Below are 24791 nucleotides of genomic sequence, written 5' to 3'. Positions count from 1 at the left end.
TAGACCAGATAATTGTGCGTTTATTCAAATGAGATTATAATCCAAAGAATATAAATCATATGAATCCTTGACCAGTAAGTAAACAATAATCATGTAAGAATCCAAATGAAAGATATTTGGCAAATGTGTCCTTATTTCTTATGAATTCATTATTTAATTTTAATCAGACACGTCTTATATTGAAATTACTAATAGCCCCCGGCGTCACGTGTTTCGACCCAATCGGTTTTTATCAAGGCGAACAATGGGCCAAAATAACTTTGAAACTTCCAAAGAAAGGGGTACCAGTACTATTCTTCGTCCAAAATGAACTCTTCAACATGCAATTCCTCATACATGGAGGTACTGTTGTCAGTATCGGTTTCAGCTGGAATTCAATAAGTGTGTAGAACTGATATATAAGAACATTCCATTCAATTTCTTGAGAAGTGTAATGGCTAAGTGCTCTTCATCCAAAATTCAAAATGTAATCTTGAATGTAAGCTGTTCAATTCAAAATTCAGGATGCACTTTAAGGGTTCATCTGACCGGTGTCCCGCATGTCTGCACCACAGACACGGGGGCTGTGGATCACAGACACGCGGGATGCCGGTAGGATGAACCCTTAAAGGGCAGCCTGAATTTTGAATTTTGTATTGAGCATCTTACATTCAAGGTGAAATTTTGAATTTTGGGTGAAGAACACTTAGCCATTACACTTGTCAAGAAATTGAATTTTCTTATATATCAGTTCTACACACTTATTGAATACCAGGTGAAACCGATACTGACGACAGGACCTCCATGGATGACGAATTACATGTTTAAGAGTTAATTTTGGATAAAGTATAGTACTAGTCCCCCTTTCTTTGGAATGTTCGCAGTTATTTTTGTCCATTGTTCTCCTTGATAAAGACCGTTTGGGTCACAACACATGTCGACGGGTGCTATTAGCAAATTGAATATAAGACGTGTCTAATTAAAATTAAATAAAGTAATTCAAATGAAATAAGAAAAAATGTGGCAAATATCTTTCATTTGCATTCTTTCATGATTAGTGTTTACTTGCTGGACAAGGATTTATATGATTTATTTTTTTGGATTATAATCTTAGTTGGATAAGTGCAAAATGATCTGGTCCAAACCCTTCCTTTTTTGTAACTAATAAGAGATGCTCTTTTTACTCAGGCATGAAAATGGGCAAAATGTTGTGATGATTACCACCATTCCCTTTGGAGACTCTTAATTTCACATCGAAAGAACCCTAATGAAGATTGTGACTAATCACGATTTTCGGATAGAGGTGCCACGAGTTGAATAGGAATACAATAATTTTCATCTTTCTCTTAATTTACTGTAATTGACAAATGTTAACTTTTTTGGTTCTGATGAATTTTGTTAATACTGAACAGGGGAAATGTGAATGTAGAATGTAAGCTATATTATTAAAGAGTAAAGGGGAAAAGACATTCGCACCCAGGGGAGGGCCATTGACCAATCAGTTGGCTGGAAAAGCTAGGCACGAATATAGTCGCTGCCCGATGTGCCAACCACCCGAGGCCCTTCCCCAGTTAGTGCCATTTCTTGTGTTATTTTGTATGTGGGGAGGCAACAGGGAACCTTTCCTATTGCCTCCCTACCCTCTACACCTACCTACGGGACCAGAGCTTTGAGCTCCAGTCCACCGCACCTCCTGTTCTGGCCACCGTAGAAATGGAAAAGGGACTTAGTCCCTTTCCGCTGTGCTGGCGGGCATCTTTTTTTCATTTTTTTCCCCTCAGGAGATGGCTGAGCAAGCAGCACGAATCTCCTGTGTGGAAAAACAGAAAGCCATTCACAACCCGGATGAACCCAGTGTGCAAATAGCTTTCATGCCCCAGCAGGGACTGCCCCCTTGCAGTGGCGTGAAAGCCTCAATCTTGTTTTGTGCGTCTTTTTAGTGAGATGGATTTGGTAATACAGTCATTAGCCTATGTTCTGTCCCTCAGGAGACTGATGCTTCACTGTCTAAAACAAATGCATCAGAATGTTCCTGTTCCAAACTGGATTTCTTCATTTCGAGACTTGTGCACACTGTTAGGTAGTTGAGACTGCATACGTCAGGAAGTTAAAGTTATGCAACTTGAGAACCCTCCTTTTTGTCAAGTTATTATCCATCTGACAGAGGTCTACTGGGGCTTTGTTCCACAGCACAGATTCAGAAACAAAGAGATTATGTCCCTTTTTGTTTTTGACTATTAGCTGGTGCTGTAAAGGCTGCCTATGAGACAAAACTATTGGCATTGGAAGTGAATAGAGATGAGGTGGGTGGAGGGACACATCTTGTGGGTGTTGTTTAGCTTGTTGCCCACCAATTGCCCGTCCATGGCCATACTAGCCCGTATACAAAAGACAGCAAACTGATGTGACATGAGGACAAATGGACATACCCCACTTCCAAAAATCAAACCATGGGTAAGCCACCAATTAAACTCCTTTCCCACTAATGAGCCTGTTCAAAGATAATGGAGTCTGCAAGAATAGTTAATCAATTCATGTATTTAATACAAACAGATATTTTTCAAATGTATTAATTTTGATCAAAAATACAAAACCCGACACAAAATCATATGTTTAATCACAATAATCAAATGTGCATCTGTGCTGATATAGTATCATTTTCACTCAATCCTGACATGTCTGCTACTCATACAACTTCAATCAAACTTCCAATATCTCATAAAAAATTTCTAGTGCTGCGCTACAGTGTTCATAAATATAAAATGTTCATAATCATGCAACCTCGACTGAGGCAATATGTGGATCACTTATTCAACCCACATATGTTAATAAAATGTATGGTCGACTAGCGAAGTTCATGAAAACATATTATAATCATATAATTATTTGTGAACAACTTCCAATAATAGTTTCAACTTTCTAAACAAATCAATCATTATTATTGGCAGTCTTCATCAGGACCAGCCCTATGCTGATTCGAACCTCTGCAACAAATAAAATCTTGCAATATGTTCTAATGAGGAAATGAATCTCTCAACACATCAAATATCCATCTGGGTGTCATCTATCACCTTGGAATCCTTGTGTTCATCAATGTCTTTAAACATGCATAAATTGTATCCGATGTTTTAATGATTCTGATTTCTACTAAGAATATTCTTGCTTTGGGCAAATCTTCTTAAAACATCAACATAGGAATTCAATCCCTGTCCCACTGTTCGACATGAGGATCAACAAAGGCACGGTTCTATGTGATCACAGTTAGTGAAGAAACTGTACTCGAGTATTGTAAATTTTGCATTTGGTTTGTACATAGAGGACATTCAACCACTTGATTTAGCTTGGTTTTCACAGGAATTGGATGGATGAAGGCTGACCCAATACGCCTACACATTGATGAGACAGACGGTCCAGCCTGTCGCTCTCAAGCACCGGAGAATACCATTTCATCTCTGAGAACAAGTCAAAAATGAGATCGAGAAATTGGTGCAACTTATATAATTGAAAGGGTGGATGGCACAATGCTGTGGGTGTCCCCAATTGTTGTTGCACGCAAACCCAAGCAACCAAACTCAGTGAGAATATGTGTCGACATGCGCTTACCAAACAAAGCTATTCAAAGGGAAAGACTCATTATGCCGACAATTGATGATGTGGTCTCTGATCTGCAGGGGGATGCATTATTCTCGAGATTGGATGAACTAGTCCTCCACCCTGCCTCCAGGTATATCACCACCTTTACAACTCACAAGGGACCCTCTCGCTATACGTTTTGGTGTGCCCTTGGCCGCAGAAGTATTCCAAAATACAGCGAGAGGCACCCTTCCTGAAATCCCGGGGGCAATCAATATCAACCATGATATATTGGTGTTCGCAAAGACTGAGGTAGAGCATCTGGAACACCTGGAAAGGGTACCAAAGAGGATCCAATCATTGGGACTGACTCTCCACAAAGAGAAATGTGTCTTCTTACAACAGAAGTTGGAATTTTCTAGTTATATATTCCAAGGGGGAATTTCAGCAGATCCCACAAAGGTGATGGACATTCAGAATGCCAGAGCCCCAGTGAATGCGCCGGAAGTTCAGAAGCTTCTTAGGGATGGTCACATGCTGTTGGCAGTTTATCAAGAACTTGGCAACCCTATCAGAGCCCCTGAGAAACCTGACAAAGCAGGACACACCAAGGCAGTGGGCCCCACTAGAGGAGGAGGCATTTATTAAGATAAAGAGCACACTTACAGCTTATAGCACCATGGCGTTCTTTGACCTTGACCGACAGAGGTAGATGGCAGTCCGTTTGGTCTATGGGAGGTGCTACTACAGTTGGATGAGGGTGGTGATGTGAAACCAGCAGCATATGCCAGCAGGGCTCTCTGTGCCACAGAGCAGCAATACTCTCAAATAGAGTGTGAGGTGCTGTCAGTTTTGTGGGGCTGCCACCAATATCATCTCTTCATCTATGGCAAGCCCATATCGGTGGTCATCGACCACAAGCCTCTCCTCCTGATAATGTCAGGATCTTCATCAAGACCCCCAACAAGAATTGAGAAATGGGCACTGGCCCTCCAACAATATGATGTGACTCTATTATACCACCCAGGAGGTGACAATGCTGCAGACTATCTGTCCAGGCACCCATCCCCTCAATGTCCCAAGTCAGTGGAGGAGGAATGTGTGACAGAGGATGATGTTTGTTTGGTGACAGCAATAGCAATTCCTAACTCAATGATAATAGAAGAAAAGAAGCGTCAGGAGAGAATGAATGTTTTAAGATAATGCAACAAGCAATCTTTAGTGGGGAATGGAAACAGGTGCTGACAAATCTAGATAAGCGCACCCAACGAGCAAAGGTAGCACTTGAGCAACTGTGGAAGGTGAAGCATGAACTGACATTCGCTGCATTTGCTGCAGATGGCCTGCTATTACAGGGGTCGCAAATGGTCATCCCCACCAAATGAATAGCAAAAGTGATTAACTCAGCCCACCATTGGCATCAAGGAACAGCCAAAATGAAGGCTCGAATAAAACAGAAAGTGTGGTTGCCAGGCTTGTCAAGTCATGTGTATGGTGTCAGGCAGTGGCTCCAGAACAGAGAGCACAGATGATTCAGTCCACGGAGGGGTCATTACGAGGTTGGAGGTAAGTAACCGTCCTTACCGGCATGGAGCAAATACCGTGTCCATGTAGTAAACAGCCCGCTAAGAGAGGGCAATTATGAGTTCACGTGCACGAGCTTAGCGGCATGCCGCTAACGACATTACCGGCATGCCGCTAAAGCCCTAAAAATGCCCCTTAGCGGCATCAAGGAAAGCGCAGACAGCACAACCGCCGGCGTCCTCCTCTTAATAACGTGACCGACATCAATGGATACGGCATTAGCGGGCATCGCTATTAACGGTGCCTGTAAATAAGCAGAACCGGAAGTAGTGTCATCGCACAGGAACGGGAAAGAGCACGGCGGCCATCTTGCAAAACACAATCCATTGTCATCCGCACCACACAGGACCTGGAGCCTTTTCCTGACTACAGATATCGACCTTCAACACCAGCAGCATGCCCAAGGCAGTAAAAAAAGGCGCTTCCCGGCAGCGCAAAGAGCGCTTCATTGAGGATGAACTGACTATGCTGGCAGAAACACTTGCAGAGAATGCAGAGGTTGTTTTTGCAAACAGCCTCAAGAGGGAGGTACAGATAAAAAAGAAAGAGATCTGGCAACTTGTTGGCCAGAAAGTCAGTGCCGTAGGCAACACCCCCCGCACCATCAAGGATGTCCGCAAGCAATGGGACGACCTGCACCTGAGAGTGAGGAACATTCTGTTCGCAAACCGGAGACAGGCCATGGGTACTGGCGGTGGTCCTAGCTCACCCATAAAGCTAAGCCGGTGGGAGGAGATCTGCGCCAGCACGATTGGCATAGAGGCCATAGAAGGTGTGGGCTAGATGAAGCGTGGCACCACCTCATCGGCGGAAGGAGGTGAGTGACCTAAGAAAACACTGTAATGCTAAGTATGATGATAGTCCACCAATTTGTCCGCCCAAAGAGGCAATGCATGGCCCAATACACATCCCTGCCTAGATGCCGTCCGCAGCACTGACACATGCACATGCATGCAGCATGGCAATGCCATACCTGACACACACCACACCACACAAATATGAAAATGGCATAAGTCACACTGCAAGCAGTCCATAACAAAAATGCATGTCACATAGCATACGCCAGCCCCAACATGAGTGACCCCGACGGATGCCTGCATGCTCCACCCATATAGCAAGCAATGTGATCATCAAAACTCCACTGCCAAATCCCCTCTAATGTGTAGAAGAGCAATAATACAAATGTATGCATGATGCTTGTCAAACCATCACTCATGCCGTCCCTCTCGTGGTCCCCCACAGGCTCAGATCCTGACAGCGAGGCCCGGGACTCACCCCCACAGGCCAGGAATGAAGGCAACAGGCCTTCCACTTCGAAAGGCCCAGACAAGCCACGACAGGCACTGAAGTCAAAAACAGCACAGGATGCCACGGCACTGGTGCCGCTAAGGCCCATTGCCACAGTCCCCACAACACCTGTGTGACCTGGGGCACAATCAGCAGAGAACAGCTCTGTTGGCAAGGCGGCAGCTACGGCACCCCAGACAGACGATGATGTGCAGGGCCAGGTGTGTGTACCTGTCAAGGACGACTCCTCGGACCTTCCTGCAACACCCAGTCACACACCATCCCCCCAGGTCACACCTGTCTACTGAAATGACACCACACTGGAGCAGTCTGGAGGGGAGACCGTACAAGGGAGCATGAGTCCCACAGAGGACCCACATGGATTTGGGGATGTCACACATGCACCCTCCACCTCCACTGGTGTACAGGCGGGGGTGCAGCAGATAGGACACACAGTGCAGCGCCAGGAGGAGCTCACAGCCCTAGTGAGGCAGTTTGTCGCAGACAGTGCCCAGGCAAGGCAGGAGGGGCACGACAACACTGCTTCCCTGAGGCAGGCCATAGAGGCAAGCACCACAAGACTATGCGAGGAGGTGTCTGCACTGAGGCAGGTCCTCTCCCGAATTGCGGATTCCATGGAGGCTGAGCGTCCGGCCCCCAGAATGGAGCAAGCGGCCACCCCTCATTTAGCTCCACCCAAACCAGCCCCCTACGCAGGTCAGCGCGCACCTTGCGCCGCTCGGACATGCCGCCACCAGGTGCAGGAAGTGGAAGGATGTAGACGGGGCAGCCTGATTAAGGCAGTAGATACATACACATGAAGCATTTGCTTGGACACCATGAGTGGGAGAGTTGTGGGGGGAGGGGGAGAGGGTGTGTGGGGGAGTTGTGGGGGAAGGGAGGAGAGGGTGAGTGGGGGAGTTGTGTGGGGAGGGGGAGGGAGGAGAGGGTGTGTGGGGGAGTTGTGGGGGGAGGGGGGAGGGGGAGAGAGTGTATGAGGTGGAGGGTTTGAGCACTTAAATCTTTTTGGACAGTTTAATACACCCGTTGTGTGAAAATAAAATGTGAGTGGACTTTCGTTATTGCATATGTGCCATTTATTGATATACAGTGCATAGTGTACATGTACTCACACACCCAGTGCCCTCTGTCCCACTTTCATGTCACCCTCTGCACCCATGTCTGTTAGAAATATTGTGCAATCACTGACAAACGCACAGCAGGTCCCTCCTGTGCATCGGCACCGCAATGATGTGCGCCCACATCTTCTTCATCCCCTTCATCATCACCAGGTGGTTGCAGTTCAATGTCAGGGGGCAGAGGCACGTTCCGCCGGATACACATGTTATGCAGCATGACACATGCCATGATGATCTTGGCCACCTTCTCATGCCTGTAGAGGAGTGCAGCAAAACCGTGCCTTCAACAGGCCAAAGGTCTGCTTGATGACCACACGGGTATGGGTATGGGAACAATTGTAATCCTCCTCGTGCCTGTTCTGCAGGTTTCGGACAGGGATGAGGAGCCACAGCTTCAAGGGATAGCCACTATCACCTGCATGAGAGGAATCTAAAGGTATATGTTAGTCGATTCATGATGGACAGCTGTACTTGTCACACATGCCTGCAGATAATTGATGGTCACATGCACATGTCCATGGTTGTATTCACATGCCTTCAATGTATTCTGTGCCATAGACCCATGAGTGTGTTGCATCTTCAAGATGATACACAGTGTGCACTTCCTTGATGTTGGTCATGCATTGTGGACGCATTCCGCTGTGTTTGTGTTCAATATGTGATGTGTATTGTTCTGAATGATTTTCTAACTGGCAGCGTTGCCAGTACTCTCTGCATTATTTGCCTTTCAGCGCTGATTATTCCCATGGTGACAAGGTGCACTTCTGTGGTGGTGGCAGCCCTGTGACATGCAGTGGATTCCCTTGGTGGTTTTGTTTAGTGGTGGATGCTTGTCCTGTGTGGTGATTTGCTGCAGACAGCTACATAGTGAATATTCACAGCATGTTGCTGGATTGTGTTACGGAGGGTGAGGTGCGAGGATGGGTGGTGCACGTGTTGTGGGATGTGGGGTGGTTTTAAGTTTGGCATGTTGCGATAGGTGTGCAGCTTACTTCATTGCTATGGAATTTGGTTGTCATGTTGGGTTTCGGATGGTTTGGGGAACAGTGTTTTGTGATGTGCACATCGTGCTATCACAACAACAATGACACCGTGGTGGTGTGTGCATCTATCCCCCCATTTCACTGGCATGTGCCTGTCAAGCAACTTACCAAGCAGCCAGGCACGTCGTCCTGCATGTCGCTCCATGTAGCGTGGTAGCGTGAAGTTCCGCAGGACCATTGAGTCATGAGTTGATCTGGGCTATCGGGCACAACAATGTGTGATGATCTTGCTGGCGTCACATACCATCTGCACATTGATGGAGTGGTATTGCTTGCGATTGCAGTACACAACCTCCATGGCATGCAGGACCACCAACTCCACGTGGGTGCAGTCGAGGGCACCTACACAATTTGGCATGCCTGCCAGTCCATGGAAGCCAACTTTTGTATCAAAAATCTCCTGGGGAGTCCGTGGTAGGGATATGTAGTCCCTTGTGTGCTTCAGGAGGGCATCCAGCACTTGGTTCAGCATGTGAGAAAATAAGGGTTGTGATATGCCATGCATGTGCCCCACTGTGTGCTGGTAGGTGCCTGTGGCAAGGAAGTGGAGCACGACACTACCTTCAGTAGATGGGGGATGGTGGTGCATATTTCAATGAGGCTGACAATGTTGTTGTGTATCATGTCCACAATGTTGGTGATGGTGTCCCGGTCCAGATGGTACAGGTTGCGGATCTGCTCAGGGGTTAGGTTGAATGGACTGGCTCTGATGCAAGGGATTGGGGGCTGCCTTGTGGTACCACTGGCTGCACTGGTGGGGCATTCTGGGCCTGTCTCACCCTCCTTCTCCTCCTGCGTCTCCTCTGTGGGGGCTGCTGTTGTTGTTTTTATTGCTGGTGAGGCAATGCAAGCATGTCCTCCAGCTCCAGTATTGCGACTACTAGTGGAATCATTTTGGTGTGGTAATGGGTGTGGTGTGTGGGTGTGCTCCTTTTGTGCTGGCCCAGACTCCATTGCCTCCACCTTTGCTGATTGTGTCCACCTGTGGCAGTTGGGAACACTGCACATAGCAGTTTACAGGTGGTTCGCGATGCCGGTATTGCCGGCATGCCGGTATTCCGTATTAGCGCCTTCACGATGCCGGTATTTGCATGTCCGCCTGACTTGTGATGTCCTCCTGTTAGCGGCATCCCGGTATTGCCGGCCTGAGGGCCCGGGGGCCTGCGCCCATACCGCTATTAGTAGCAACGCTATTAGCGGTGCCTCTAATACCGGGTTCTAGGGTCGGAATAGCCAGAGCGGTATGCAGTGCCAGCAATCCTTTACCGGCATTGTTTTTCCATTACCTCCAATCTCGTAATGACCCCCACTGGGACTCATTACGAGTCTGGTGGTAACCCTACCCGTGTTACCGGTGAGTTACCGCTGGACTCGTAATATTTTAACAGCGCCTGACTTCCAGGTGCCACCGGGTCATTACAAGTCCGGCGGCCGGGGAGTCGGGCACTGGTAAAATGTTAGTCCACATTCCCATAGAGTCCGACAGGAGTGGGGACTTGGAAGCGCTGGCACCTTTACTAACGGCGCTGGCGCTTCCGTGAAGAGTCTGCCTACCATGGCTGGTGCACGCAGCAGGGTCAGACCTGTCGGGCGCAGCGACCCAGGCAGGCAAACTTGTAGTTTGCTGGTCCGGAAACAAGGGTGCCGGTGAGCTTATCGGCACCCTTGTTTCCAGACCGGCAAACTTGTAATGGGGCCCTCTCTGTTGCTGCAGTCGCAACATCCTCCAAGTGGTGGACAAAAAGGGATCCATGGTCATGGTGTCCAAATGTTTTTTTCGCAAATTTAGGATGGTCGTTGAGGAGACGGAGAGGGCAGTTCTCGTGACGAAGGACAGGTTGTCTCCGGGGCTCGTCTCATTCCAGAATGAAAAAGAGGAAGAAAGTGAAAGTGAAGGACCCCAGAGCACACCGCCATGGAGCAAAAGGGAGATGAAAGTGGGAAAAGCCCCAGCGAATGTGTGCCGATGGCTCAGAGAGTGAATAGGAGATACCCCTTGCGAACTTCCAGGGGACAACCCGAATATCAACGTGACTATATACTGGAGGGATAAGTAATGGTCATAAAGAACAGGCGGTTGGCAACGTGGAGGGAAGAGGGAGGGACACAGTGTTGGGATTATGCTATTTTGACATAATGTTCCTGTGGTTTATTGTTATGAAAAAGGGGGCATGTTACGGTGCCTTTAAGAAGGACAGTGCTGCTAGGTCAGCACATCCTCCAAATAAAAGGGGTGTCATGCACCTTAAAGAGCACGAGTGGACCCCGAGATGTAAACACCCTGTGTGCCTCATTAGCAAGTGCTGCACCCCTCATGTATGTGTCCCCGAGAGCACATAACACCAAGCATCTAGCATATTGGAGCTACAATGAATAAAATCTTCAATCATAATGATCTCTAAATTTGGTCTGTTTTGCATTTGGAGTTTGCTTCCTTTATTAATTATAGTTTGCTTGTATAGTTAAATGGTCTAAACATAACCCTTTTTTCAGTGTCTCCAATGTAGTTTGTAATTGCTTGAAAGCCACCAGAATGACTCCTTTCTGTTTTTATCCTTTCCTGCTCTCTCAGGATGGTAGATGCAAGACTTGCCTAGTTATAACATTCTGCCCATCCTTCTCCTGGCTTCCCTTACACATCACTCGAGTCCCAGAGAAATGCAAATTGGCTATGCTGCTCAAGTACTCCCTTTGTATTTTTACGTACATTTCTCAGCTTTGGAAATATCTCCACTTTTCTCGTATTTGTAATTGGGGCTTTAGGTAGCTTGGAAGCAATGAAGTGCTGCACATGTCGTTGAAGGAAACATTTGCAGTAAGGACGGGAGGGTTACCATACATGGCATGGGATGTGCCAGCCATGAAGGTGAGATGTGTTGCAGATACGCAAGGAGCCTAGATAGTACCTAGGTAGTGACTGAAGAGTAAGGTCTCAAGTTCTTTCCTGAACTGCTAGAGCACTGGCACAGTCTGAATTGCCACCAGTAGGGTGTTCTAGTAGGCGGGGGACGTAGAAAGGCTGGTTTCCTGTTTTATTCCTTGTAACACAGTTTAGTCTCAAGACCAGCAATGGCCTGGCTCCTAAAGGAGCATTGCCCCCCTGAGCTACAGATTTTCACTGCAGCTAGGTAGGCAGGTGTGCGAGCAGTGGTTGCCTTATAAGTAATGCAAGCAGTCTTAATGTGTATACTTGCTGTGAGGGAGCATCACCTTCTCTGCTCCTAAAAGTACAGTCGTAGGAATACAAGACCCAGCAGAGTATAGATCTGCTATGGAGGAATAAGCATGAAGCACAGGAACATGCATTTTAACAACTCTTCTCAAGTCATCATTAGGTTTAGGCCAAGTGTACAGGTCTTCAGGTGATTATAAGGTCTTTGTATAGAGATGACTCTTTCGAAGAAAGTCAGGAGTGATGAGGTGCGGTGAATAGGCTAAGATGTGGTCTGTGTGTGGAGGTGGAGTAAGGGGGGGCTTTGAGAGCTCTGTAAGGATCTGGGATGTGTAAGGTAGATCAAGTGGGTTGGAGGAGTTATGATGTGTGGGGGATAAGGGTCCTAAAGAGTAAAAACAGTGAAGCAAAATGAATCCCTGACTAGCATTCTGAAAGACAATATGCAGTAGGTTCCATAAGCAGTCTTTGCCCCCATTTGTCTGCAATTCTCAGAACCATGGACAGATCCAGTGAAAGCTTCTGACATTCTGGGGTGCAGGCCTGGAAACCTCTCACATGAATAAAGGGTGAACACAGAGTTGAACCCATTCTTGGCAGTGGCTCACACTGAGACTCGACACCACAAAATTATCCACTCTAAAAATAGTCCTTGACAGTACCATATAGTTTCCCACAACTGGGGTTAGTATAATCTGTTGCATAAAACACTGTCCCCCATATTTACTCCTTTGACTCATCCGGATATTGTTAGTGGAGCTGGAGGTAAATCTGACTGGTTAGGTGGCTAGGCGAGCCCCTCAGATGCCACAGGAAGTACCAATCTCCTGTTTCTCACTAATAGAATGCCAAGGTAAAGATAAATGTTCAGAGAGGCTCAGCTTTACTTCACTGAGGAGGCCCAACAAGGCCGAAACACGTGTCTGGGGTTGCCTATGGTACTCTTGTTCAGAGGAGAATTGCCTAGCATTTCGGTTCTAGACTGCCCTTGTGGGTGGGACCAGACTGATATGCAAATAGATAGTTCTCCTCTGTGAAGGATGCAGTGAGCTAAACGTGGTTGTTGACACTCCTGAGTGGAAGAAATTCCATAGAACAGGGTATTTGACCCATGGTCGTTTTCAATAGAGGCTCCCACATCATTGCTTAATTTGAAAAACTTGAGGTTTCACACTAAGTAACCCAGGGTAATGCAGAGGTTGACCCCCTGCTCACTGTGCCTTACAGAGGCTCAGCTTAACCTCACTGTGGAGGCCCAACAAGTCTGAAGCACATGTCTGGGGTTGCTGATGGTACTCTTGTCTAGAGAGGAATTGCTTAGCATGTTGGTGCTGGACTACCCTTGTGGGTGGGACAAAGACTGATATGCAAAGGATATTCCTATACTGTGAAGGGTGCAGTGAGCTAAAACGTGGTTGTAGACCCTCCTGAGTGAAAGAAATGCAAAAGAACAGGGTATTTGACCCATGTTCTTTCTCAGTAGAGGGTCTCCCAAATCCTTGCTAAAATAAATATGATGATATGTGGAGCACCTTCAATGAATTGCATGATTTGTATTTTTATTTGTATTTTTTCTATTAAAATATTGGATACATTGTTGCGACCAAGTATATGTTCTGTTCTTGTGTATTTGATGCAAGTAAATATGATAATGCTCTTTTTTGCTGAGAAATCAATACATTTCTTCTTTTTGCCGAGGTATTGGACTGTGGTACTATGAGAATCTATAGTACAGTTGCATCACTGTTAGGCTTCCTCAGTACTGAGGTATTAAACAAGAAATACATTTACCACAATGGGTATCAAGATCTTCTGACGATAGAAGGCATTGGAACATACGTAAGGTGGATGGATGTAGATGGCGGCAAGCTCGGCAACTGGATTCTTGTCCTGATTTTGCATGAAGCATTTTCCCCGAATCATGTTTTTGCAGAAAATGCTTCATCCTCACCCACTCACTGCCAATTATCCTTGTTCGTTACCCAATCCCAGCTTTCTGCACTCTGCCAATACCCTTCCCTGTTTAATTCTTACCTCTTTTACTACTTTTTTCCCTATTTGTTTCCTAAGCGTCCAGTTTCGCTCTCCATGGTCATTTGCGGCAAGTCCATTTGCTCTCTCCAATGGGGGATCTGACTCTTCGTTGGTGCCGTTCCCCTTGCTACCTGCCCTTTAAAGGGGTACTCCCTGTTACCCTGTCCCTCTTTTTTTAATTAACTCATTTGGGGCACCTTCTGAGTCTTGTTTTACCTTTTTATGGTTCCTCATTCTTTTATCTTTTTCTACTACCCATCCTCCCCTACTTGCCTGCTCCCAAGGACTAGTGTTGTTGACCCAGAAACCAGAGCAGTGTAAACATGGCTGCGACATCATGAGCCAGTACCCTGAAACTTGAAAATGCAACCAGTCCATTTGCTGGGTGTGTGACAGGATCAGGGACCTAACCCTACCAAGAGGGCATGGAACCCATGTCAGCCTGGGATGGTACCACAGCCTGCCCTGCCCCAGAGGTGGGGTGTGAGAGTTGTGAGGGTCTCAATCCCTGTGCCTTCTACTTCTGCTTGCTTGCGATAACTGACTACCACCTTTTCATGCCCCATGCCTGTACTGCACAATGCTAGCCAGTCTCTTTTTTGTCCTGTAAGACTTCAACATCCAGCATTCCAATGCGGTGGAAGAATGAACGAGCAATCTGACTGGGAGAAAGACAGCAGGGAGCTACCTTGCCTCGCACAACAGACCAGTGGAACCAGCACGCCATGCGACACATAGCAGAATGAGGGATATATTTCCAGCTTCGGTCAGTATGCATAGTGGTCCACAAAGCGTTGCATCAATCTCTGCACACCATGCAAAACTCACATAGACAATTCCCTTACCTATGACAGGGCAGCAGAGTGGTCAACCTGGAAAACCAGCATACTCAACACTCCAAAAAACCCTAATACAAACTGGAACCTTTCCTGTGATTGTGGTGGGCCGCCTTTGCCTATAGCTGGCAGACCTGTGTAAAGAAAGGGGTAGGGTCTAAGACCCCTTTTAGGTGGTTACTCCCCTGTTACAACTCCCCAGGGAGAAAAGAAAGCCAGCGGGTGACGTTTAGAGGAGTTTCCCTAAAGTCCACCTGGAGGTAAGACTCTATAAAGCTATCCTTTGGTGCACAGGTGCCCAGCTCCTAGTATAAGTCTGTACTACCAAAAGGATCTGGTTGAATGTCAGAGCAGCCAGGCTTATCTTAGGAGGTGGATGTGAGCTGTAGGTAAGTACACTGAATCCAGTAAATACAATAGTCCAAATAAACACTTTGGGCCTCATTACACGGAAGGCGGTAAGGGTTAAGGGTCACCGGTAATGGTACCGGTGACCGTTAACCCTTACCGCCTTACTGCGAGGTCCCTTTGCAGGTTGGTACTTAGCAGGCGTTAAAAACCAACCCGCAAAGGGACCAGGGTGCTAATTACGGTACCGCAATTTGCGGTACCGTACTTAACACCTTCCCCATTCCCATTATGCCCTGTGGAAGGGGGAATGGGGGAAGGGGGAATTACCGCCCCACCCCGCCAACCTTGGAATAGGGCGGTAATTCCCCTTTCCTCCAAGGCGGTGCCGGTATTTTACTGGCATGGACCAAGGTGCCTTGGTCCACCGCCTACCGTGTAATGAGGCCCTACACACTGAAAGTTATAATAAATTATATTTATTTTATATCCACAGGGTAGGTAAGAAAATTCTCTTTTAGATTAACCAAAACACATAGGAAATATCAACAATACTTTTCAAAGGTGACTGCTTCAATAGTAGTTGCTCGCACTTACAATTGTTACAGAAAATGACACTAATGACAGTTCTACTGTATAACTTGTTGTGCCGCACACTCGCATTTATTACAGAGAAATGACACGTTCATTAAAAGTCACACAAAGTCTGTAGGAAGGAAAAGAAGGGTTATTCAACACTATTAGCAGTGAGATATTTCTCAGCTAAACTTTTCAAGGCTTCCAATTCTTTGGAAGTCCAATCCCTAACTATCAAAAGTCAGTCTAGGGGTGGAACAAAAGTCTTATGCAGCAGCAGAAAAGGCAAAATCCTCAGGATACTTTTAGTCACTTAAATAAAATACTTAAGCAAAATAGCACAATGTCTAGGGACCCTGCAAAGCACACCATAATAGGACACAAGCTGGCAAACCTTGTAACGCACTTCAGTCACACTGGAGTGACTATTTGGCTTGAGATAAGTTCTACCTTGAGACCCACAGTAGCTTAGGTTAGAAGAAGTAAATGCAGCTGAATCTTTTCCTATAATACGTTACTGATTACAAATGAGGGCATGCCATTCATGCCCAATGCCAAAATATGAAAAGGAACACCAATGGGTTCATTGTATTCAATGCCTAGCCCACTGTAACCCTGGTTGAGGGTTTCCTTGGATTTGATTGTGGAATTACCAGAAGTGAGATTCACGAGCATGGTTGTTATAGATTGATTTTCATTAAAATGTTGTATTTCATACTTTATGAAAGAGTGCCATCTGCACCCTTTTAGCTTTTTTGCAACATGTTCCTTCTTTGAAGACTTTCTTTTGTTCTTTATGTGGAATGTTGCTCACAACTTACTTCTCATTTCTGGCATGCAATGATGGGTATATTAGTCATCGGTGCAAGGTATTCTTCAGTTTACCATCCACAAAAGGATAGACATAATGAATGTGCTAATCAAACATTGGAGCAATCCCTTTGCCGTTTCGGCTTGCAGAATCAGAAGACTTGAGTTTCTCCATGATGACCTGCAGAACTTGCTCATAACAATGTACTGCCTATGGCTATGGCTATTGGAGTGATCCCTTTTTATACTATGTAGGATAAACACCTGTGGGTCTCACCAACAGGGACCCCTCACCGCACCTCCATGCCAAAGGCTCAGTACTGTATACATCACATTTAGGAAGAACAGTCCTTGACTTTATGACATCTGCAGCAAGCACAAACTGGTACAAAGACCTATGCGGACAAATCCAGACAACCTGCTCCCCCTTACAGTTTGAAGAGTGTTACAGTTGTCCACAGAGAATCTTCACATTCCGGGGTTTTTGTAAATTGCTATACCATTATATTGGCCTTTAACCAAGCCCATCAAAACTGAGCGAGGAGTGAAGCAAGGATGCCCTTTGGGAGCTACCCTCTTTAACTTCTATATTTCAGAAGTAGGAACCTCTCTCGATGACGTTGTGTCATTCCCTCCAAAACTAAACGGGAAACATATCAGCTGGATCCTCTATGCCGATGACATGGTCATTTTAGACTTAACACCGAACGGCCTTCAAAGAAAGTTAAATGCTCTAAAACAGTTCATCGAGGACTTTGGCCTAGAGACCAATGTTGCCAAATCAGAGATACTGGTCCTTGAAAACAGGAAAGGTCGACAGCCAAAGACAAAGAAGCCGAGATGGACTTTGGGGTTGGAAGCTCTGAACAAAGTAACTCTCACCAGATACTTGGGGACAATGATAAACTCAAACATAAACGATTAACCAATGATGAGGAAGATCGCAAGCAATTGCAAACAGCTAACATCGCAAGGCTTGACTCTACACAAAAAAAATATGGGAAATTCTCTTATATCCCGATAATAAGGTTTTATAAGAGTAAGGTGTCCCCTATCCTAACTTTCGGAGCAGAAAGTATGTTTGGGTGTTCGTCGGAGATTTGGGCCAGATGCAAAAGTAAGTTCTGGAAACAAATCTTACAAATTCCGTTGAGTTTCCCCACCGCATGTGTGCTATATGAAGTGGGACTTTCCTCACTACATGCAAGGTTGATGTGGAACAAACTGTCCCTATACCAGAAGACGCTCGAGGAAGCTGAATTAGCACCCTTCGAGGTCCTAATGGAGCCTAAAGAAACTCAAGAACCGAAGTCCGCCCTAACTTCATGGAGACAGCAATGTAAAGATATCCTTGTCCAATTGTCCACTGATGAAAAAACATTATGGGGCAACCCAAATGCAGTGAAGAAAAAACGTCTACAATTAGATTGGATCGAGACGGTGGATAAAAGATCGAAGCATAAATGTATGGCCAATGCGCCGATGGAAGCTAAAGGAGTCAATGCAATTTCCAATTATATGACCATGTGGCCATGTAAACGCCTGAGGAAGCTGTACTTGAAATTCAGGCTGAACCTATTTGAAACAAAAGAAATCTTGATTCAAAGAAGACTGATTCACGCCGATAAAATGAACTGCAGATTTTGCAATCACACTGAAGAAAATCTAAAACATCTAGTCCTCTTTTGTCCGCACCTAAGAACTATGAGAACTTTCTACTTGGGGAAAGAAATGGACAAATGTACGACCTACAGTAGTGAGGACTGGTGGTGCCAAAGGCACAATAGTGATTGTAAAAAACAAACCTTAGCGCTTATGAGGTACCTAGAATAACTCCAAATTAAGTTGGATGCAGAGAAGTGTCTCCTCTGATAATAAGTATGGTGTAGGAATCCTTAGCAGCTTTGTTTGAATTTCACTTTGGCTTTTTTACTTCATTATTGTAAAAGCGAGGATCTTAGCTAAGAATTCATTATTTTTTGTGGGAAGTGATGTATGTATTTCAAAAGTTTATTTAAACTGTATGAAATAAAAAAATAAAAAAAATAAAGAAAATTGGCCTTTACACCAAGAACCAGCTGATTAATCAGTACATTTCCACCTGGCCTTTCTTGAGGCATGGAGTGTAACATGTTTACCATGTTACCTTAATGAAACCACGTCCTGCCTATGCAAAACTTCCTTGTTGCCCTATGCCGGTCTTGGTACATTGATGTGAGGAGTATCAAATACATAAGATTATTGACTCCTGCATTCCGTGAGGTGAGTTCAATGGAGGGGTTATGGTCCCAAAGATCATTCACTCTAAGCCTCACAAGAAGTCCATGTGCCCAATCTGGTTGAGTGTTTCCACCGTCTACTTTCAAAGTGCCTTTAGGGACCAACACCTTTGCAGGGGACTATGTCAATGTTAGCACTTCTCACAGCCATCTGTGCTCCACTGCCCGTTTACTGTGACAATGACCATGGTGTGTAATGGAGCACAGTGGTCATAGAAGGATATACTACCTACCAGCTCTGAATATATCAATGTCAGGACAATCAGGACAATCATTGCAGCTCTAGGATGCTTGTTGAGTCAGTGATGGTATGGGCAGGCTGGAGGTATAAGGAACACCCTGTAAACCAACACACCGCTTCTAAAGAAGGTTTCTTGGTTGAAGTGGCATTTATGTCCCATTCCTTCCACATCTGCTTAGCTGATCTTCTGGTATCCTGAGCCATTGCTTACTCAACTAACCAGTATTCTAGATTATGTTTCTGGTATTGTCTGGTATTTTGCATGCATGATACTTCTGACATTTATACTGTGCAATGGAGTGCTTGGATTATGCTTGACTATTATTCTTGCCTGATTTCTATATTCCCAGATTGTGGGAAACAGGATGTTGGTACCTTATCTATTGCCGGATCTTCTTCAAGTCAAGTTACCCAAACTATTGGTTGTACTGTGGGGGTTGATTCTTGGCCTCAGATACTCTCTTGTAGGGGTGCCCTTGTTCTGTTCAGGTAGGTTCCTTGCATTATCAGATTTACTGTACATAGCATCCCAACAGGGTGGGCATCGCTGATCTCTGGATTCAAGTCATCACTGGTAGAGGGGGTTCTACATAGAGCTATTGCTCCTGCTAGTTCTCTCTGAGGAATCTTTACAGATGTAAGTACTCATTGTTAATTTATATAGGCACTATTCCTAATTATTGTGGTTTAATTTGTAGCCTGGAAGGGAATTTGTTGCATTCCTACTGCCTTTTCCCTGATGGCTAGATCTTGATGTTTTGTAGTGTCCTGGATGAAGTATCGGGAAGACGGAATGCTACTCCCTTGCGATTCACGGTACTGCGAATTCTTGGGTTCTCACAACCATGGAGGGGAAATAAGAGGTGAAGCATTCAGAATCTAACAGGAATAAATCAAATGTCCGAATACATCCAAGAAAAGACCAAAGGAAGGAGGTGGAGAATGGCCAAGAGAAAGGAAAGAACAGAGATGGCCTGGCACAAGTGGGGCGAGGGAGAAGCAGAAAGCAGGAGACAGTGGAAGATCAGGGAACAAGGGGTGAAGGACTTAGAGAAGAGTGAGGGGAGGCAACCTGCAGTGGACGGCAAAGATCACAAAGTCCTTCACACGCTGGCCTAGAAGGGTGTTTCTGAACTGGTGGAGGGGGTTGACCTGAAGAAAACTCAGGAGCCTAGCCCAATCAAATTGAGAAGCTTGTTTGCCTAGTCTAACCAAGAGGGGAAAGGTGACAGTACCGCATGGTCCAACTAGCCACCTTTTGATGGATTCCTGAGGCCCATTGAAAGACTTAATGGTACCTGGTGAGATACCCATTACAAGAGTTGAGGAGGGCCAATATTTGACCTTGGCTACATTGCCACATCCTCAAGGAAGACACTGACAGAAGAAAGAAGCATATGGGAAAATATAATTTTAAGAGACTGCAAGTGACCATTTTGTCCACCTAGAAGGTAGATCCAATTGAGGGAGACAGAGGGAAGGACTGAGGGCCACGGCCCTAGTAGGAATCTAAGGGATACCAAAAGTGTTGCGTATGTTGCCTAACCCTATCCCTTGAGGCTCAGGCAAACTGAATGATTACTTTGTGTAAAAAGAATAACACGGATGGTGAACTTTTAAATATTTCTGAGTTGTCTCTTAAACCGTCAGCTGTTAACCTTTCACAATACATATTTTTTTAGTTTATTTTAAATACATAATGCTTTGCACAGAAATCAATTTTTAAAATTGAATTTCTAACACTTATTTTGCTGTGTTTGCTTTTTAACTTCTTCATTGATACTTATCATACGACCTTTGATTTAAAATTAATTTTTTATCTTGTCCTTTTTAACTAGGTAATTTTCACTTTGCAGTTTTCCTGGATTTGCTATATGGAGCAGGGTGGCTGAGCAAAGGCAAAGTGGGGTATCTTTTCATGGGCAGACGTCAAAATGTTTTCCTATTTACTTGCCATAGATAACACAGCACTTGAAAAATCTGTGACCAGACAAATTTGTAGAATCCAGATCCCCTGACAAACTTTGTTTAAATAAAGTCTTTAAAATTCATATCTGGTCTTAAGTCATCATTTGAAGGAATTATCACATTATATTTTTCTATAATTCTTTTACACTCTACACTTGCAATTTTAGTTAAATCGTGTTATTTGTTCTTGGACTGCATCAATTGTGATCATGAGAGCTCTGTGCGGGAAAATACTTCATTGAATTATGATGATGATGAAACCAGATATTACAGAAGGAACCAGAGCAGTGTCTCATCAATCAGGTGTCCCCCAGAATAAAAGACATAACAACATATTGTATACAACAGTCAAAAAGATAAACATCTTAAACCAGTGAGCTCAAAACATTTTACCTTTCCCCGTTGGGTCCAGAGTGGTGGCTCCAGCTGCCCTCGTGGTAGCAGTCCATTTTCTAGGCAAGAGAGGAAGGCAAGAAGGTGTCCCCCTGGAGGGAAGTGAAGGGGTGGCCTCTGGATCCCATCCTGACTCACCATTACCAATATGCCTCCATGCTCTGCTACAGTGGGTAGAAAAGCCGGGATAAGCCACATTCTTAATTGGCAGTGTTTCAAATGAAATACCATTGTATCTCCTATGGTTAAAAAAGGTTTACTATGTTTTTCAGGCTTCTAAATGCTTTCAAGTATATATAGAAAGTGTTATTCGACTAATAATAATGTCTAATGAATGCCATTTCTATCATATAAATCACACATATTATATCCATTACATCACACAGTCACCTCTTCACATAGTATCGGCAGGATTTCTTGGTGATGGATTTTAAAGGTGACCTCTCGATTACCACACATGGTAGTGGGAGTGCAAGTATACTTAACCTAAAAGTTCTGACCATAGATACAGGTTTCATGACACACAATGGCCATGTTTAAGCCCAGGTCCAGCAATCATGGCAACATGCTATATGTAAGCCAGGAAAGCATTGTGAAGTTGGAGGCAACTGCGGTAACATTGGAATGGCACCAGTTAAACCTCAAGAGCATATTTTCTAGTGTCATGTTGTATACCAGCCAGAGAACCTTAGCAGCTGTTTTGAGATCGCTACAATGTCATGGGGCCATGTAGATGAGCAGAACACATTTTTAGACTCTGTGAGGAAAATGCAATACAGACACTGCTAAATAATCACCTCAAGACTGCCTGCCCCTAACTTTGAAACCATATTGCATTTTACAAACACATGGGAACAAGATTTGTTTTCTTAAAATGGACCTGTTAGTAAAAAATGTGGAGAATTACGCCAGTAATTTTTAGGAAATCACTAGGACCCACTGAAGACTGTCTAACTTTAAAAATATAACATATTCAACAATTGCTTTTGAAAAAGCTTGCTTTCATAGAGTGACGCTCTCAGCTAGAAATGTGGACAATTTTCAAACTTTCATAAGGGTTCACTGCTCTCAACAGTTTTCATGGTCTTTTAGTTGAGACACAAATCCACACCTGCATTCCATGAATACCGTTCCTTCAGCCATTGGCGTTTACAATGCTCTTTTTCTATTCTTCGCTTTGAGAAAGAACTGTCCTGTGAGTCTTTCTTTACCAATCATATCACTCTGCACCACCTGATGAAGAAGTCTATGGGACTTCAAAAGCTAATTAATTCTGCCATCTCTGCATACTAGGAAGGAAGGAAGGGACGGGTGCCACTCCAGGAAGAACAAATAAGGTTCTAGCTTCTAATATCTCCCATTACAGAAAGTTTTCTCATCAAGAATGATAGTTACCAGCGCTGCTTTTATACCAGGGAGTGATATGAGGCTGGCAAAACACAGACTAAATGAACTCCAAGACAGTTCTGCCATTATTACAACACACGCGGGACATTTGTAAAGAGCTCTGAGCCCCATTCCTGATTCCAGACGAACAGCGGGACTCTGTAATAAGTGATCCGCTGTGCACAAGCCCCTAAACGGATCACGGAATGGTGCCCAACAATAAAGCTTACTCGCAGCCTTTGCAGGCTGAACACTGGACCACTGATCAACCAGAATGCCAGTGCCTGGTTCCAAGATGGCAACACATTCATTGTGCCCTCAGCCCAAGGGGACCAGCGTGTGGTCCGAATTCGGACATTATAGAACCCCATACACCTGACCTTAAGTGTGCAAATGGGCATGGACACAGGGAGGATTGATTTGTTTCACTGATTTGATTAGGGAATTTAAAACACACAGATGGAGTCAACCAAGCAAACTAAATTGCCTCTCAATGCAAAGCGAGGAGCCAAAGACACTTGGGAGACCCAAGCTAAATGATTGAAATGGAAAGATCTTCACAACCTTTCTGAAAGAAGACAGCCATTTACATCCTGGCCTATCAGGAGGTAGAATGCTTGGGGAAATGCCGCCTGGTTGTGAACATAAAGCCTGCAGAAGAGACACTGCAGAAAGACAGCAATGAAAAGGGAAACAGAGACGGAGTTGCTAGGTTGTAGAGGCACATCAAAACCAAACAGGAAATCTTAAAACGAATTCTGTTTTGAACGGAAAGCTAGTGAAGTTGTCTGTGAAGAAAAGGGATGCGGTCAAACTTACCTCAGCCAAAGATCAAAAAGATTACTGCATTCTGGCTTGGCTGAAGGCAGAGGATCCGTGGGCAGGAATCCCTGAGTAGATGAGCTTAGCATAATTAAGCTTGGAGTTGATTAAGGATCCCACCATGACATGGTGAAGATTGCTTGGTATAAATGGAAGGGCATGCCTTAGTTGGCTGAGCTTAAAGAAGGTGCTGTTCACAATTGCCCTACCTGGGGACTCCAAGCCTGCGTTGGACTCCCAGATCACTTTAACATTTCTGACCTAGTCAGTACATTTTGAATAATGTATAAGGTGAAAGGCATGAAAGGTTGTCCAGCAGATGGTGGAGGCCCAAAAGGAGGACCTCTGTTCTGGAGGAACTCAAGTCAATGCCACTCCCCCCTTATCCATGGACCTAATAATTCCAAGTCACGAGTTAGTGATGGAAATTCGTGGTCAGGTCCACTGACATGCAACAGAATGTGTGTGCCATCACCCTAAGTGTGGTACCTAAGTCTCAGGGTTTGAAGGAGCTCTAAGAAGGGGACAGGTGGATCTTAAAAGAAGGTGGTACAATCCGCAATGAATGATAGAAGGGGAAGAGGTAGAACTATTAGGCATGCGCCAAACGTATAGCCATAAACTAAGCCAGAGACAGACTCACCAACCACTGGCCTCTATGAGTGCCAAAGCCAAACAACAAAAAGAGATTAAAGCCTTCCAGACTGTGAGGAAGATAGGACAGTGCTCCTGAGAGTTGGTGACAGTACAACGCGAGGAAAGAGAGAAGCAGAAAGAGACAACCATGGTGGCTAAGCCAAATAGACCACATTGTGAAAGAGCTGAGAGACCTGGTGCATGTAAACCTCAAGGAAATAGAGCAAAGAGCATGATGGGCCCAGATTTTGACAGAAGCCAGAGCACAGGTGGTGGCCAGGCCAACGAGCCCACCCTTTGAGAAAGCTGAGGAACCAGTAGGCAAGTCAAAGAAGCCAGGGTGGGAGAACTGAGACCCAGAATATGGCCAAGCCAAGTAGGACACCCTGTGAGAGAGCTCAACTTGAGACCTACTGTAGGCATTATTCCAGATCTCAGTGGTTGCTGCAAATCTTGCAAAGCAGGCGAGAATCCCAAGAGGGCAGTTAGGGGCTTAAATTACTGAGGCCTGCAATTAGAGAGCACAAGAGTCTCTCTAGCTGTGGAGCGCTGTCAAAGGTCCTGATGGATTCTGTAAAGTCACCAGAGCTATAGAGAAGCTTTGACCCAGAAAATCTGACCAGAGGATGTAGAGGGTTCAAATCCAAGAGGGTAGCCTTTGGCATGGAAGTGATGCTGCTGTAAT

At 45.1% G+C, this 24791-nt stretch overlaps 1 protein-coding gene across 4 annotated transcripts in view; it reads right to left on the bottom strand.

Moving 5' to 3' along the window:
- The window catches only part of SGSM2 (small G protein signaling modulator 2), a 1574436-nt gene that overhangs the window by 588283 nt on the left and 961362 nt on the right, over positions 1 to 24791 (bottom strand). For 2 of the 4 annotated variants that reach the window (XM_069614582.1, XM_069614584.1), the window contains exon 10: positions 21263 to 21426. In XM_069614582.1, coding sequence (XP_069470683.1) covers positions 21263 to 21426 — 164 coding nt within the window. The remainder of the gene's footprint in view (positions 1 to 21262; positions 21427 to 24791) is intronic. The other 2 variants (XM_069614583.1, XM_069614585.1) reach the window with 1 other exon arrangement.

The sequence above is a fragment of the Ambystoma mexicanum genome, chromosome 9, assembly GCF_040938575.1.
Source record: "Ambystoma mexicanum isolate Mex_15411 chromosome 9, UKY_AmexF1_1, whole genome shotgun sequence".
NCBI classification, from domain to species: Eukaryota; Metazoa; Chordata; class Amphibia; order Caudata; family Ambystomatidae; genus Ambystoma; species Ambystoma mexicanum.
This window is presented reverse-complemented; position numbering and strand designations above follow the sequence as displayed.